This window comes from Bos grunniens, chromosome 7 (assembly GCF_055505025.1).
Source record: "Bos grunniens cultivar Pamir isolate PY7600 chromosome 7, Bosgru_T2T1.0, whole genome shotgun sequence".
NCBI classification, from domain to species: Eukaryota; Metazoa; Chordata; class Mammalia; order Artiodactyla; family Bovidae; genus Bos; species Bos grunniens.
The window spans coordinates 65,265,375-65,278,277 of NC_141171.1; the positions used below are offsets into that span (position 1 = coordinate 65,265,375).

General features: G+C 37.5%; 1 protein-coding gene and 1 non-coding gene across 8 annotated transcripts in view; both read right to left on the reverse strand.

The window, feature by feature from the left end:
- FAM114A2 (family with sequence similarity 114 member A2) overlaps positions 1-12,903 on the reverse strand; it is a 34,475-nt gene that overhangs the window by 20,843 nt on the left and 729 nt on the right. For all 7 annotated transcript variants that reach the window (XM_086412565.1, XM_086412563.1, XM_086412560.1 and 4 more), the window contains exons 2-8: positions 8,524-8,765; positions 8,118-8,217; positions 7,626-7,718; positions 4,488-4,579; positions 3,217-3,351; positions 2,550-2,708; positions 1,804-1,927 (exon numbers count right to left, since the gene is read on the reverse strand). In XM_086412565.1, coding sequence (XP_086268691.1) covers positions 1,804-1,927; positions 2,550-2,708; positions 3,217-3,351; positions 4,488-4,579; positions 7,626-7,718; positions 8,118-8,217; positions 8,524-8,751 — 931 coding nt within the window. In that variant the 5' untranslated portion in view covers positions 8,752-8,765. The remainder of the gene's footprint in view (positions 1-1,803; positions 1,928-2,549; positions 2,709-3,216; positions 3,352-4,487; positions 4,580-7,625; positions 7,719-8,117; positions 8,218-8,523; positions 8,766-12,903) is intronic.
- On the reverse strand, positions 11,992-12,094 carry LOC147369724 (U6 spliceosomal RNA). The gene has a single exon (XR_015168728.1). It is a non-coding gene; the product is annotated as a U6 spliceosomal RNA (small nuclear RNA).

Here is a 12,903-nt window from a genome sequence, read left to right on the forward strand (position 1 = left end):
AGGATTTCTGATTACTATACAAAGTGAGATGTTGACTAAATTAAACAAATACTGTTAATGGTATTATGTACAAATAACCTAAATTAAGTTCATAAAATAACCAGGAATTGGTTAGGAATAATGGAGCAACTCGGAGAAGGCAATGGCACCCCACTCCAGTACTCTTGCCTGGAAAATCCCATGGGCGGAGGAGCCTGGTCGGCTGCAGTCCATGGGGTCGCTAAGAGTCAGACACAACTGAGCGACTTTACTTTCACTTTTCACATTCATGCCTTGGAGAAGGAAATGGCAACCCACTCCAGTGTGCTTGCCTGGAGAATCCCAGGGACGGGGGAGCCTGGTGGGCTGCCGTCTCTGGGGTCGCAGAGTCGGACACGACTGAAGTGACTTAGCAGCAATGGAGCAACTTAAGCAAATCAAAAATCAATTTATAGGTGTCCTGCTAAGTGAGACTTTGAAAATGAACATCTTTATTTATTTACTCCTGCTATTCTAATAACGAAAATAATAGCCACCATTTGTTGAGTGTTTACTATGAGCCACACATTAAACATAACATTTCATTGAGTCCTTATAACAAACTGAGAGGGATTAGCCACCTCTACTTATAGTTGAGGAAACAGAAGCTCAGGGTTAAGTAACTTCCCAAGTCACAAGGCTTAATAAATGGCAGATCTTGATTTAGAACCCAGGTCTAACTCCAAAATCCATCCTTTGATCTACCATGCTTACTGTCTTCTCAGTATGTCAAGACAGCTTTAAAAATTCATATTCAAGGACCATTTCGTATCAGGACTCTTTACACAGAGTAAGATACTATATAAATATTATCTATTTAGCAAGATATTATATAACCAGACAAATGGTTTAAGAAGATGTGGTACATACAGGGCTCTGGGATAACCTAGAGGAGTGGGACGGGGTGGGAGGCAGGAGGGAGACAGGAGGGGACATATGTATACCTATGGCTGATTCATGTTGATGTACGGCAGAAACCAACACAACATTGTAAAGCAATTATCCTCCAAATAAAAATAAATAAAATATATTCCACATCACCCATTAAAATTACCACAGACCAGAATAGATCCCTGCCCAATATTCATTAATTAATACCCCATTAGGTAGGAGGCCATAAAAGAAAAAAAATCTATGCTATCAGCTTACATTGAGACAGGGCATATTGTGCCTTGCCCCAACCCTTTAACACTCCCCATCTGCTGGTTAAAAAATCTAATGGCAAAAGTTAGAGATTTGTAAAAGACTTGAGATCTATCAATGCTATTATTCTTTGCCATTCTGTAGTGCCAAACCCCCATATCTTACTGTCCTATATTTCTAAAATAGTGACTTGTTTTCTGTGCTAGATCTCTATAGTGCATTCTTCAGTATCTCTGTACATTCTGGTGACCAATATCCTTTTGCCTTCATCACTTGGAATGAACAATAATATATAGGGACTCTAATGCCACAGGGCTATGCTGAAAGCCCCACTTATTTTCCCAGATATTAAAAGCTGACCTTGATGATCTAGATTTTCCTCACAAGTCAGTTCTAATACAATACACAGACCATTTGCTGCCATGTTCAAGTTCTTTGATAAATAGCCAACAAGATACCCTGTACTTACTTCAGAAGCTAGTTTCAAAGGTATATAAAGTGTCCAAGGAAAAATTATAATTTTGCAAGACTAGTATAAAATATTTAGGACATATGATGGTTATATATGTACTGACATCTACATACGTACAGCACATAAACACACTGTATCTTTCCCACTCAAAGGCTGGATTTCCATATTACCTTTCTTCTCTTCCTCCTCTTCCTCACAGAGCTCTGCTAGGGAAAATGCTTCTTTGAGTTGCTCCAATTCAAGTTTCAGAGTCTCTAACTCTTCTCCACTTAGAGAATTAAGAATAGACTTCACCTGAATTGATATAAGATAATAAGCATGAAAAAGAAAAACACTCTCAAATGCAAAAGAGGTTATAGACCATAGTAAAATGAAAATTATGAATTCACAAGCTCTTAAGAACCTTAACACAAGAGGAAAGATAGGGAGAATTTGTGCTTCCAAAAACAATATAAACCACTGCAGCCATACCACCCTGAATGTACTTCATCTAGTGAAAAACATATAAATCAGAAATGTATAGAAATTAGTGCTTAACTCAGCTTAAAAATTAGGAGAAAATGAAATAGTCTTGAATCAATTAAAAGCTAACAGGTAACTAAATCCAAATCAGCATCTTAAGCCAAAGAAACTTGAAAAAAAGAACAAGATGAAGGACAAATAATAGATGTACTATTAAGACATCTTTGTTAATCTGTCCATTTGTCTTTAAAAATTTAGAGAAACAACACTTGACTCATTCTTTTCTAGCAATTAATTCAAATATTAATTTGTTTGTTTTGGCATAGTATTTTCAGAGTGTCTCATGCCTCTACCTGACATACATTTCATTTTCCAACTGCACAAAGGCAAAGAGACTATGCAGTGTGCTTTTGCTGAAAGACTACCCCAGATGAAATTTTTGGTTTGGAATTACCTTTATTTCACTTTCTCGAGAGAGCATCTCCAGAGCTTCTAGATGTGAAAGGCCTTGAAATTCATCAAAGAGTAGCCCATAATGAGTTTTTTTGTCTGTTTCCATGGTAACCTCATTGGAAGTCCATAGTTCTTCTTTCTCCTTTGCCTCTCGTAAAACCTGAAAGAGAGATGGAGGCATTATACTGCAATACATAACAAAAGCTTAAGGATGAGTTTTGAAAGTCGAGGGAAGCAAAACTGAGATGAATAACACTGCTCTTTCATTATGGAACTGTGATTCAAATCAGATAGGCTCAGGAGCTGCAGGGAAAATATGATCACATAACTTGCTCCTACACAGGGTAAATAACACCCTAGGAACCAAGTATTTTTCTGAACGTGGTTTTTACTATTAATCTAATAAACAACCCTAAAAGGGCTTGGCATCTTATACTGCATTGAGAATACATTCTGAGGGAAGGAAAGAGGAGGAAAAAAAAAGAACTGCGCATTTTTCTAAGCATTAGAGCTGTGCATCTCCTCACCAAAAAAAAAAAAAAAAAAACCTTAATTAAAAAAACATTCACTAAAAAGTCCTCAAAAGGAAATACTAACAAGGTCCCAAGTTAACACAGGCAAAAAATCAAAATAGAAACAGAAAGTAAACAGATAAATGCAAATAGTACCTGAGACAGCGTAGAAGTCCGGTTCATCAGACCCTTGGTTCTTTTAAATCCAGGATCCCCCTCTGCTATTACATCCATTGTCTTTTTTCCAATGAATTCTAAGGCATCCAAACCCCCACTGATAACACTCTTTCCCTAGGAAACACATGTAACCTCGTCACAATAATGTTGAAGAAAGACACCTGCATGTTTTGATCATGTAAAATAGTGGATAACAATACCAAATGGCAAGAAAGTGGGGCAACTAAAACAATCATATTGTACTTATGGGAATGTAAAGCAGTATACCCACTTTGGAAAACTATGAGTATGTCTGAATATATGAATATCCTATGACCTAGCAACGGTACCCATGGTTAAAAACTCAAAAAATTGTGTAGAGGTTCATCAAAACACACACAAGAATGCTCACAGGAGTACTATTATAAAAGCTAAAAACTGAAAACTACCTCAACACTTACCAACTCTGGAATGAGTGTTACACAGTCACTCAATGAAGCACAACAAAGAAAATAGAATATACCACACAGCTATACCATGAATAAATTATACAAACATAATAATGAATGAAAGAAACCAGATACAATAGAGTACATTCTTTATGATTCTTTATACAGCAAGCAAAATTAATGTATGTTGGTAGAAGACAGAAGTGTAGCTATCTTAGAGGACAATAGAGGGAGGCATAGAAGACAGGGAGACAGCACAGGGAGACATCTGATATACCACCATGCTGTTTCTCAGTCTGAATATGAGCACATTGTGAAAATTAAAACCAAACACTTACGATTTCATTTTTCTGAATATAGATTATACTAAGTAAAAAGTTAAAATAAAAAGTACTAGCTATTGTCATGCAGGAGATATTAAGCTTCCTATATAATCCTTTCAAAAATGTTTCTAATCATCTATGCCTTTATAAGTACTCATCATAAACATCTCATTTTCCCTTCATCTAAAAGATGTAATTATGAGAAAAATATTTTTGTAAAGCAGAGAGGTTTTTCTAGGATCAACAAACTAAGAATTCTTAGTCCATAAAATATTATGTACATTACCTCTCCATTACTCATCTCCTCCTCCCTCTTTTACTTCTAAGTTTTTCAAGTAGCTCTCACTCTACACTTAAGATCAAAGTGAATGATCTTCGGCAATTTGAACTACCATAAGAGTAATCAGTCCCCACAACTTTTAAGGAAAAAGAAAGAAAGAGAGACAAGACCCATTATAATCATGGAAGGAAGCAGGCCACCTTGGCAATTTTTACTCACTGTGCTCTGAACAGCAGTAGAGATGGTCGAGAATACCCCAAACGGCCCACTCATTGGAGAGGAGTTTCCATTCTCTTTGGCACTTGTCTCTCCTATAGTAGGGAAGGGATGTGTAAATAGGTTTGCTTTATTAGCATCTATATGAATTTTTTAAAATCAGATCTTACTTCCAACATACAAGGCCTTAGCATTTTTCAAGCATTTTAAACCATTTGCCTATTTAAAATATAAGCTAAGGCAACTTTTTTTCATTTTCATTTCAAAACAAAATCCAGTCTTTTGAACAACCTACTGATTATATACAAGAGACAACATGATTTTCTGCACAAGGTAAAACCACAGGGTCAGAAAACAGGTCAGTGGTCACTGAGAGTGGAGAACTGGTGGAGGGGAGTGACTACAAAGGGGCATGGGGGGTGTGGTGTAAAAATATTCTTGTGTCCTGTCTATACAGATATAGGAAATATTCTATATCTGAATAATCACAATGGACTATGATTACACAGTGTAAAGAGGATTTAATGCTTGTCAAAATACATAAAACTATAAACAGTTGGTCCTCTGTTCTGTGATGTCAAACCTGTGGATACTCATTTTTATATAAAGGACTTGAGCATCTGAGGATTTTGATATCTATTGGAGGGCTCCTGGAACCAATCTCCATGGATATTACAGGATGACTATACCTAAAGAGAGCAAACTTTATATAAATTATTAACTCAATAAATCTGATTTTTTTTTCAAATCCAGGCTATTTTAAACTTTATCCTAGAAAATTATGCTTCTTCATAAGATTCAGACATGCATTAGGGAGATTTTTTTTTTAATCTGTACTATTAACACTAAAATCTATTATAGGAGATCAACAAATAATCTACTGTAGGGAGGACTTTTGCTTCCAACTATGATGGATTATCTGATGTCAGACTTGCCCTTCTACCACAACATCTAGAAAAGTAGACAAAATATGAAGAACAATTATCTCCAGATACTAGACAACAGACTATACTGGACTATGGTTCAGGAGAGAAAAGAAAAAAATGAAGAGAATTCTCATTGGTTTGCTTTCCAGACCACAGCACAAGGAAGGGAAACCCAAGCAGAGCATGGTAGTCTTACTAAGTGGAAGAAACAGGCAAGAAAGCTGAAGCACCTGGAATTTGCAGGTCAGAGTACAAGTACACCTCATTTTATTGCACTTTACTGCACTCTTCAGATAATGCTTTTTTTTTTTTTTAACAAACTGAAGGTTTGTGTAACCCTCCATTGTCAGATAATGGTTAGTATTTTTCATTAATGAAGTATTTTTTAATTAAGGTATATAGACTTTTTTTAAGATATAATGCTACTGCACACTTAATAGGTTATAACATAGTATAAATTTTTACATATGCTTGAAAACTAAAAAAAAAAAACTTGTGAGACTCGCTTTATTGCAATATTCACTTTATTGAAGTGGCCTGAAACTGAACCCACAATATCTTCAGACTTTACTGTACTGAAGAGGAGGGAGCTACAGAGGTAAAGATTTCCAGCTATCTACACAGGCATGCCCTTGAGTCTTGGGCTGAATACTAAGCTATTCTTATATTGGAAGACTCCATGATACTGGGCAAAGAATGACCATGAAGCTATAAACTAAACAATGCCCAAAGCTCATGCTAGGCTGAGAGATACTTGACTTCCAAACAATCAAGTAGACAGACCTAGTTAAACACCTAGAAATTAGATAGAAACCTCAGAAGGATTAGAGGCTTAGTAGCTAAGCTAACTAGCACTTATAAAGGCTACCCTAGATTCACCCTAAAGCAGCTTAAAATGAAGTCTTAAAAACATCAACCTAATCTACAAATGGGCTTCCCTGGTAGCTCAGCTGGTAATGAATCGGCCTGCAATGCAGAAAACCCCGGTTCGATTCCTGGGTCAGGAAGATTCCCTGAAGAAGGGATAGGCTACCCACGCCAGCATTCTTGGGCTTCTCCAGTGGCTCAGACGGTAAATAATCCACCTGCAATGTGGGAGACCTGGGTTCGATCCCTGGGTTGGAAAGATCCCCTGGAAGAAGACATGGCAACCCAATCCAGTATTCTTGCCTGGAGAACCCCATGGACAGAGAAGCCTGGCAGACTGCAGTCCATTGGGTCATAGAGTCGGACATGACTGAGCAACTAAGCATGCACACAAGCTACAAATATCTTCACTGCCCTCCAAACAAAACTCACTCCCTTTAAAAGACAACAAAATCCACTCAACTATGTAACATTTTTAATTTTGAGAATCAAAGAAATGAAAAATGTGATCCATAACCAAGAAAAAATACTACTCAACAAAAATAGATTCAGATGTCAGAGATGACAGTATTAGCAGACAGGGACACTAAAATAAATACATCAGAAGGTGAGAAACGGAAAATTCAAAGAAAAAAGAAACAAATGGAATTTCTAGAATTGAAAATATAATGAAAGTAAAACTGAACATCATTCAGTCGTGTCTTATTCTTTGCAACCCCATGGATTGTAACCTGCCAGACTCCTCTCTCCATGAAATTCTTCAGGCCAGAACACTGGAGTAGGTAGCTGTTCCCTTCTCCAGGGGAGCTTCCCAACCCAGGGATAGAATCCAGGTCCTTTTAAAAGTCACTGAGTGGACTTAATAGCATTAGACACAGCAAAAGATTAGCAAAGCCACAACAAAAACTATGCAAACTGAAGGACAGGAAAAAAAGGCTTAAAAAAATGAACCAAACTTTAGTGACAGGGCAACAACACCAAAACTAATACATTAAAATATTTTTTCAAGCCACAACAGATTCACATTCAGCTAACTCTTATTAGACTCTTACTCAATTGTGCCAAGCAAAAAGGTAGACAATTTTTACATTCTATATTCATGGTTTTATTTAATGTTTATAACAGTCCTCTGCAATATAAAATATCATCCCCTTGCATAAATAATGAAAAACAGACACCTAAGTGGTTAAAGGACATATATCTCTGTCAGTCAAAGATTTCAAGTCTCCTTTCTCATCAGTCCCATGACACCCTGAACATCACAATCCATAAACATCTACTGAAGAAATGAGCTGAACTATTCCATTTCAATCCATAATTCTAGGCTGTAACATTTCCATATACTGACCTGTTGCATACTGGACTTCCGTTGAAATTTCACTAGGACTAGGGATTCCAAGGGAAGTCTCTGCCTTCTCAATGACATTTGAAATACCTTGTCCTGATGAGAAAAATGATAACATTTTCATATTTGAATATTACTTGCAATTAGCCACCAAAACTTAAGAAACAAACCAAAATTCAAACCCACAGATTTTAAAATTCATTACAAGACTTTACTTTGACCTTATATAACTGATTTTGGGGAGTTTATCCTTATCTCCTCCCCCCAAAAATTGATTATCACTAAATAATAGTTTTATATTTATAATTCCTAAATGTCAACCTTCTAATGAAAATTATAAATTTTAGTGGCAATATAAATCAGCCCATCGTTCTAATGCATCCTCAAACTATAAAGCCTCTGCATAATCATGGAAGAATGATTAACAAAGTCATTTTTAACACAGATCTGTAGCAAAATATGCACAAAAATTAACAAAATGACTGATGACCTTACCTACTGTGGCTACTGTAGCTGAGGCTGAGGACAGCAAGGACTTGCCCCAACTGCCCCAATAGCCCCATCCGGACTGGGGTACATCTTTGGAAACAGTCTCCTATTTTTCCCAGTAGCCAGAAAAACCAAAGAAAAATGGAAAAATTAGAGGGAAGTCAGAGTGCATACACAAGGTAGCTAATTATTGGCCAAAAGTATGGCTGAACAAATACATACTGTGTGGCTCAAGAAATGTACTGACTGGCAGATGTATGTTAACTGCATGTAAGCATTTATAGAACTGAGAAAATTTAGTGTTTTATGGTTTTAAAAGGAAGTAAATAAGTATAATCCCAAGTTTGTTTTGATTCCATATTCCTTTTAGCCCCAATATTTTTTAATTTCAGTGTTTTAATAGATACTCTACTTTGCCTGCAGCCTGTGATGCCTGAACAGGGAGAACTTCTGTCTCAAGGTCACTGGAAGGTTTGGACTCTGGTCTTTTCCGAGTAGAAGCTACAGGTTCTGATTTACTCTCCGACTTGGCACTCTGGTCAACTGACTCAAAATTCTTGACTGGCTCACAGTTCTCATCTTCACGGATAGGAGTTGCTTCAGTTATCACTGCAGTCTCAAGATCATCTTTATTCGACATGATTAGATCATTGCCTGGTAAAATAAAAGCCCCCCCACCCCAAAAAATTAATTATAGGCTTTTTTTACTTGTTACTTGTTTAAACTTTTTGAGATTATCACTAAGTCACATGCAGGTGTAAGAAATAATAGAGCTCTAATGTACTCTTCACCCAATTTTCCCCAAGGTAACAGTTTGTGTAACTATAGCATTTCATAACCAGGATACCGATATGTACCGATATGTACCATCCCCTGATCTAACTCAAAATTTCACCAGCTTTACACTCATTCATGCGAGCATAATTACTTCCATGAAATTTTATCACATGCACAGATTCATATAATCATTACCACAGTCAGGATACAGAATAATTCAATTACAATGATCCCTTGTGTTTTAGCTATCTTTAGCCACTCCCACCCACCTCCTAACCCACAGCAATCACTGACACTCTCCATCTCTATACTTCTGTCATTTCAAGATGTTATATAAATGCAGTCATACAGCATGTAACCTTTTGAGACTGAGTTTTTTTACTCAGCAAAAGTCCCTCAAGATCCATGCAAGCTGCTGCATTAGTAGTTTCTCCCTCTTCATTGCTGAGCAGTGTTCCTTGGTATGGGTGCATCTCAGTTGTTTCACCACTCACCTGCTGAAGGATGCCCGGGCTGTTTCCAGTTTAGGCCTATTACAACTAAAATGCCTATAAACATTTATATACAGGTTTTTATGGGAACATAAGCTTTCATTTCCCTGGAATAAATGACCAGTGCATGCTTAATTTTGTAAGAAGCTGTGTGAAAGTGAAGTCGCTCAGTTGTGTCCGACTCTGTGACCCCATGGACCTGCCAAGCACCGTGGTCCATGGGATTCTCCAGGCAAGAATACTGGAGTGGGCTGCCATCTCCTTCTCCAGGGGATCTTCCCAACCCAGGGGTCAAACCCGAGTCTCCTGCATCGCAGACAGACACTTTACCGTCTGAGCCGCTAGTGGCAATCTTGGACTTAAGAAGCTGCCATACTCTTTTCCAAAGTAGTTGAACTATTTTACATTTCTACCAGCAATATACGAGAAATCAAGTTTCTTTTTATTCTCATCAGCATTTGGCAGTGTTATTTTTTATTTGAACCATTCTGATATAGGTGCGCTAATATGGGTTTAAGCTTTACATTGCATTTCTCTAATGGTAATGATACTGAACATCTTTTCATGTGCTTGCCATCTGTATATCCTCTTCAGTGAAACAGCTATTTTTATCTTTTGCTCGATTTCTAATTGGACTTTTTTTTTACTGTTAAGTTTTGAGAGCTCAATTCAAGTCCTTTGTCAGATATGTGCTTTGTAAATATTTTATTTTAGTTTGTAGCTTATCTTTTCAACCTCTTCATAATTTTTCACAGAGCAAAACTTTTAAATTTCAATGAAGTCCAATTTATTAACTTTTCCTTTAATTGACATTTTTTTAAAAACCTTATTAGTTCTTAATCATCCCTACCTCAATTTTTCAAAGAGAAGATTATGAAATTTCAGCTATCAGGATAAGATTTACATCACGCCAGCTTTTGAATAGCAAAGTTAACCAATTCAATTCCTTCCAGAAGTACAGATCTTTAGCGATTAAAGCAAAGATATTACTGGTGTATTTACAAACAGGAGATGCTGGTTTCTGAGATAACAAAGTATCACCAGGGGAGGAAAAGAAATGCATTTCACACATACATACACACACCCAGACCTTAAATATAAATAAGCACATATCTTGTACCTATATATACTAACCACGGGCTTTCCTAGTGGCTCAGATGGTAAAGAGTCCACCTGCAATGCAGGAGACCCAGGTTCAATGCCTGGGCTGGGAAGATTCCCTGGAGAAGGGAATGGCAACCCACTCCAGTATTCTTGCTGGAGAATTCCATGGACACAGGGGCAGTTTATGAGGTTGCAAAGAGTCAGAGGAGACTAACTCACACACACACAATCTAACCACATAATTAGATCCAATCCATCAATGCCATCAAAACATTTCTAACATACTAAAAATGAGAGACATAATAACAACTAAGGCAGCCTGTAAACAGCACTATAACTGAGGTACACAGAAAATTTTAAAGGACAGGCAGCAAGGAAAAGTATGCAAGGATCAGGAAATAACATTCAACTTTAAATACCTTTAAAAACTTTAAATAGCACAGAACAGTGATCACAAACTGGAATTCTGAGTTCCAAATCAAGCCTACAGAGGTTTTTGTTTGGCCTGCAGAGTGTTTAATGCTTTTTTATACTAATTGGTTTAACATTTTAAAATCAGACTTCATATACAAATAGAAATCTCCAACTTCCTTTGTAAAACCGAAAGATCTGACAACACTGGGCCCACATTCAACTTGGTAATAACTGCTGCTGCTGCTGCTGCTAAGTCACTTCAGTCGTGTCCGACTCTGTGCGACCCCATAGACCCACCAGGCTCCCCCGTCCCTGGGATTCTCCAGGCAAGAACACTGGAGTGGGTTGCCATTTCCTTCTCCAATGCATGAAGGTGAAAACTGAAAGTGTTAAGTCGCTCAGTCGTGTCCGACTCTTAGCGACCCCAAGGACTGCAGCCTACCAGGCTCCTCTGCCCATGGGATTTTCCAGGCAACAGTACTGGAGTGGGGTGCCACTGCCTTCTCCGTGGTAATAACTAGCTCATGCCAAATATTTGCTAGGATCTTTTAGACAGGGTAGTGCTCTCTAGATCCCCATAACCTCCACCCAACTCCACTTGACTCATTTATGTTACCTGAGTAACCTCTGTAGGCATCTGAACTTGTAACATCTGCCTTAAAGGGAACTTAGGATTTTGGTCTTTTTTAGTTTTTTTTTTTTATTACAAAAGCATGATAACACATTTACAGGAGACTTGGGAAAACTGAACAAGGTTACGTATGGATCCACTATATATTACAATTATTTTTTTAAGTAGATAAACCAAGATTTTTAGTCAGAGTTTCAATATAAAACTCTCAAAATTAATAGAATGAATATACAGAGAAATAGAAGGATATTAATAGAATGAATATCCACTAATAGAATGAATTAGAGAAATGAATATCCATTAATAGAATGAATATAGAGAGAAACAGAAGGTCTACTACCTGTAAAGCACTGTGAATCAAACCAACATAATTAAGATTTATACAATTTTCACATAATAGTAGAATGCAAATTCTATTCAAGTTCCCATGGACTATAAACTGCAAGACACTGGAGCATAGCCAAAAAATTTGGAAGGCTTCACAAATTTGGGAGTCATTCTTGAGCAGGGCCCCTGATAATCTTCTCTGGATGGTTCCAATTTTAGTATATTAGCTGCCAAAGCCAGCACAAGGGCACTTAGGATTTTGACAGATCAAGACGCCAAAGAGAGAATTCAAGGGTGTGGAAACAACACAAAGGAAAGCTCAAAGGTCTGAAAGTGTGGAATGCAGACAGATACTGGAAGTAGTTGTTATGAGAAGGAGAATGATGAGGAGGCATAAAGCTAGAAAGATAGATTTATATAACATCATAGATCCTAAACCATAGAGAATATGATAAACCATACATTATATGATACATTATACACTTCTAAAACATCAAGGAAATCAGTCTGAATATTCATTGGAAGGACTGATGTTGAAGCTGAAACTCCAATACTTTGGCCACCTGATGCGAAGAGCTAACTCATTTGAAAAGACCCTGATTCTGGGAAAGATTGAAGGCAAGAGGAGAATGGGGCACAGAGGATGAGACGATTGGATGGCATCACCAACTCAACGGACATGAGTTTCAGTAAACTCCGGGAGCTGGTGATGGACAGGGAGGTCTGGCATGCTCCAGTCCATGGGGTCGCAAAGAGTCAGACACGACTGAGGGACTGAACTGAACTGAACCGTATGACAAGTTTTGGAGACTGGGAATTAATTTAAGACAATTTCTGCCTACTTACAGGGGCCTAACAGGAAAGGCTACAGAGTTGCTATTTTGTTGCTGTTTTAATTAAATTATTTATTTAGGCCACACAGCGTGGTTTGTAGGATCTTAGTTGCCCTGGTCCCCAGTCCGGGGCAGTGAGGGTGCAGAGTCTCAATCACTGGACCACCAGAGAACTCCCAGAGCTACACAGTTCTTGCACAAAGTTCCATCAATGT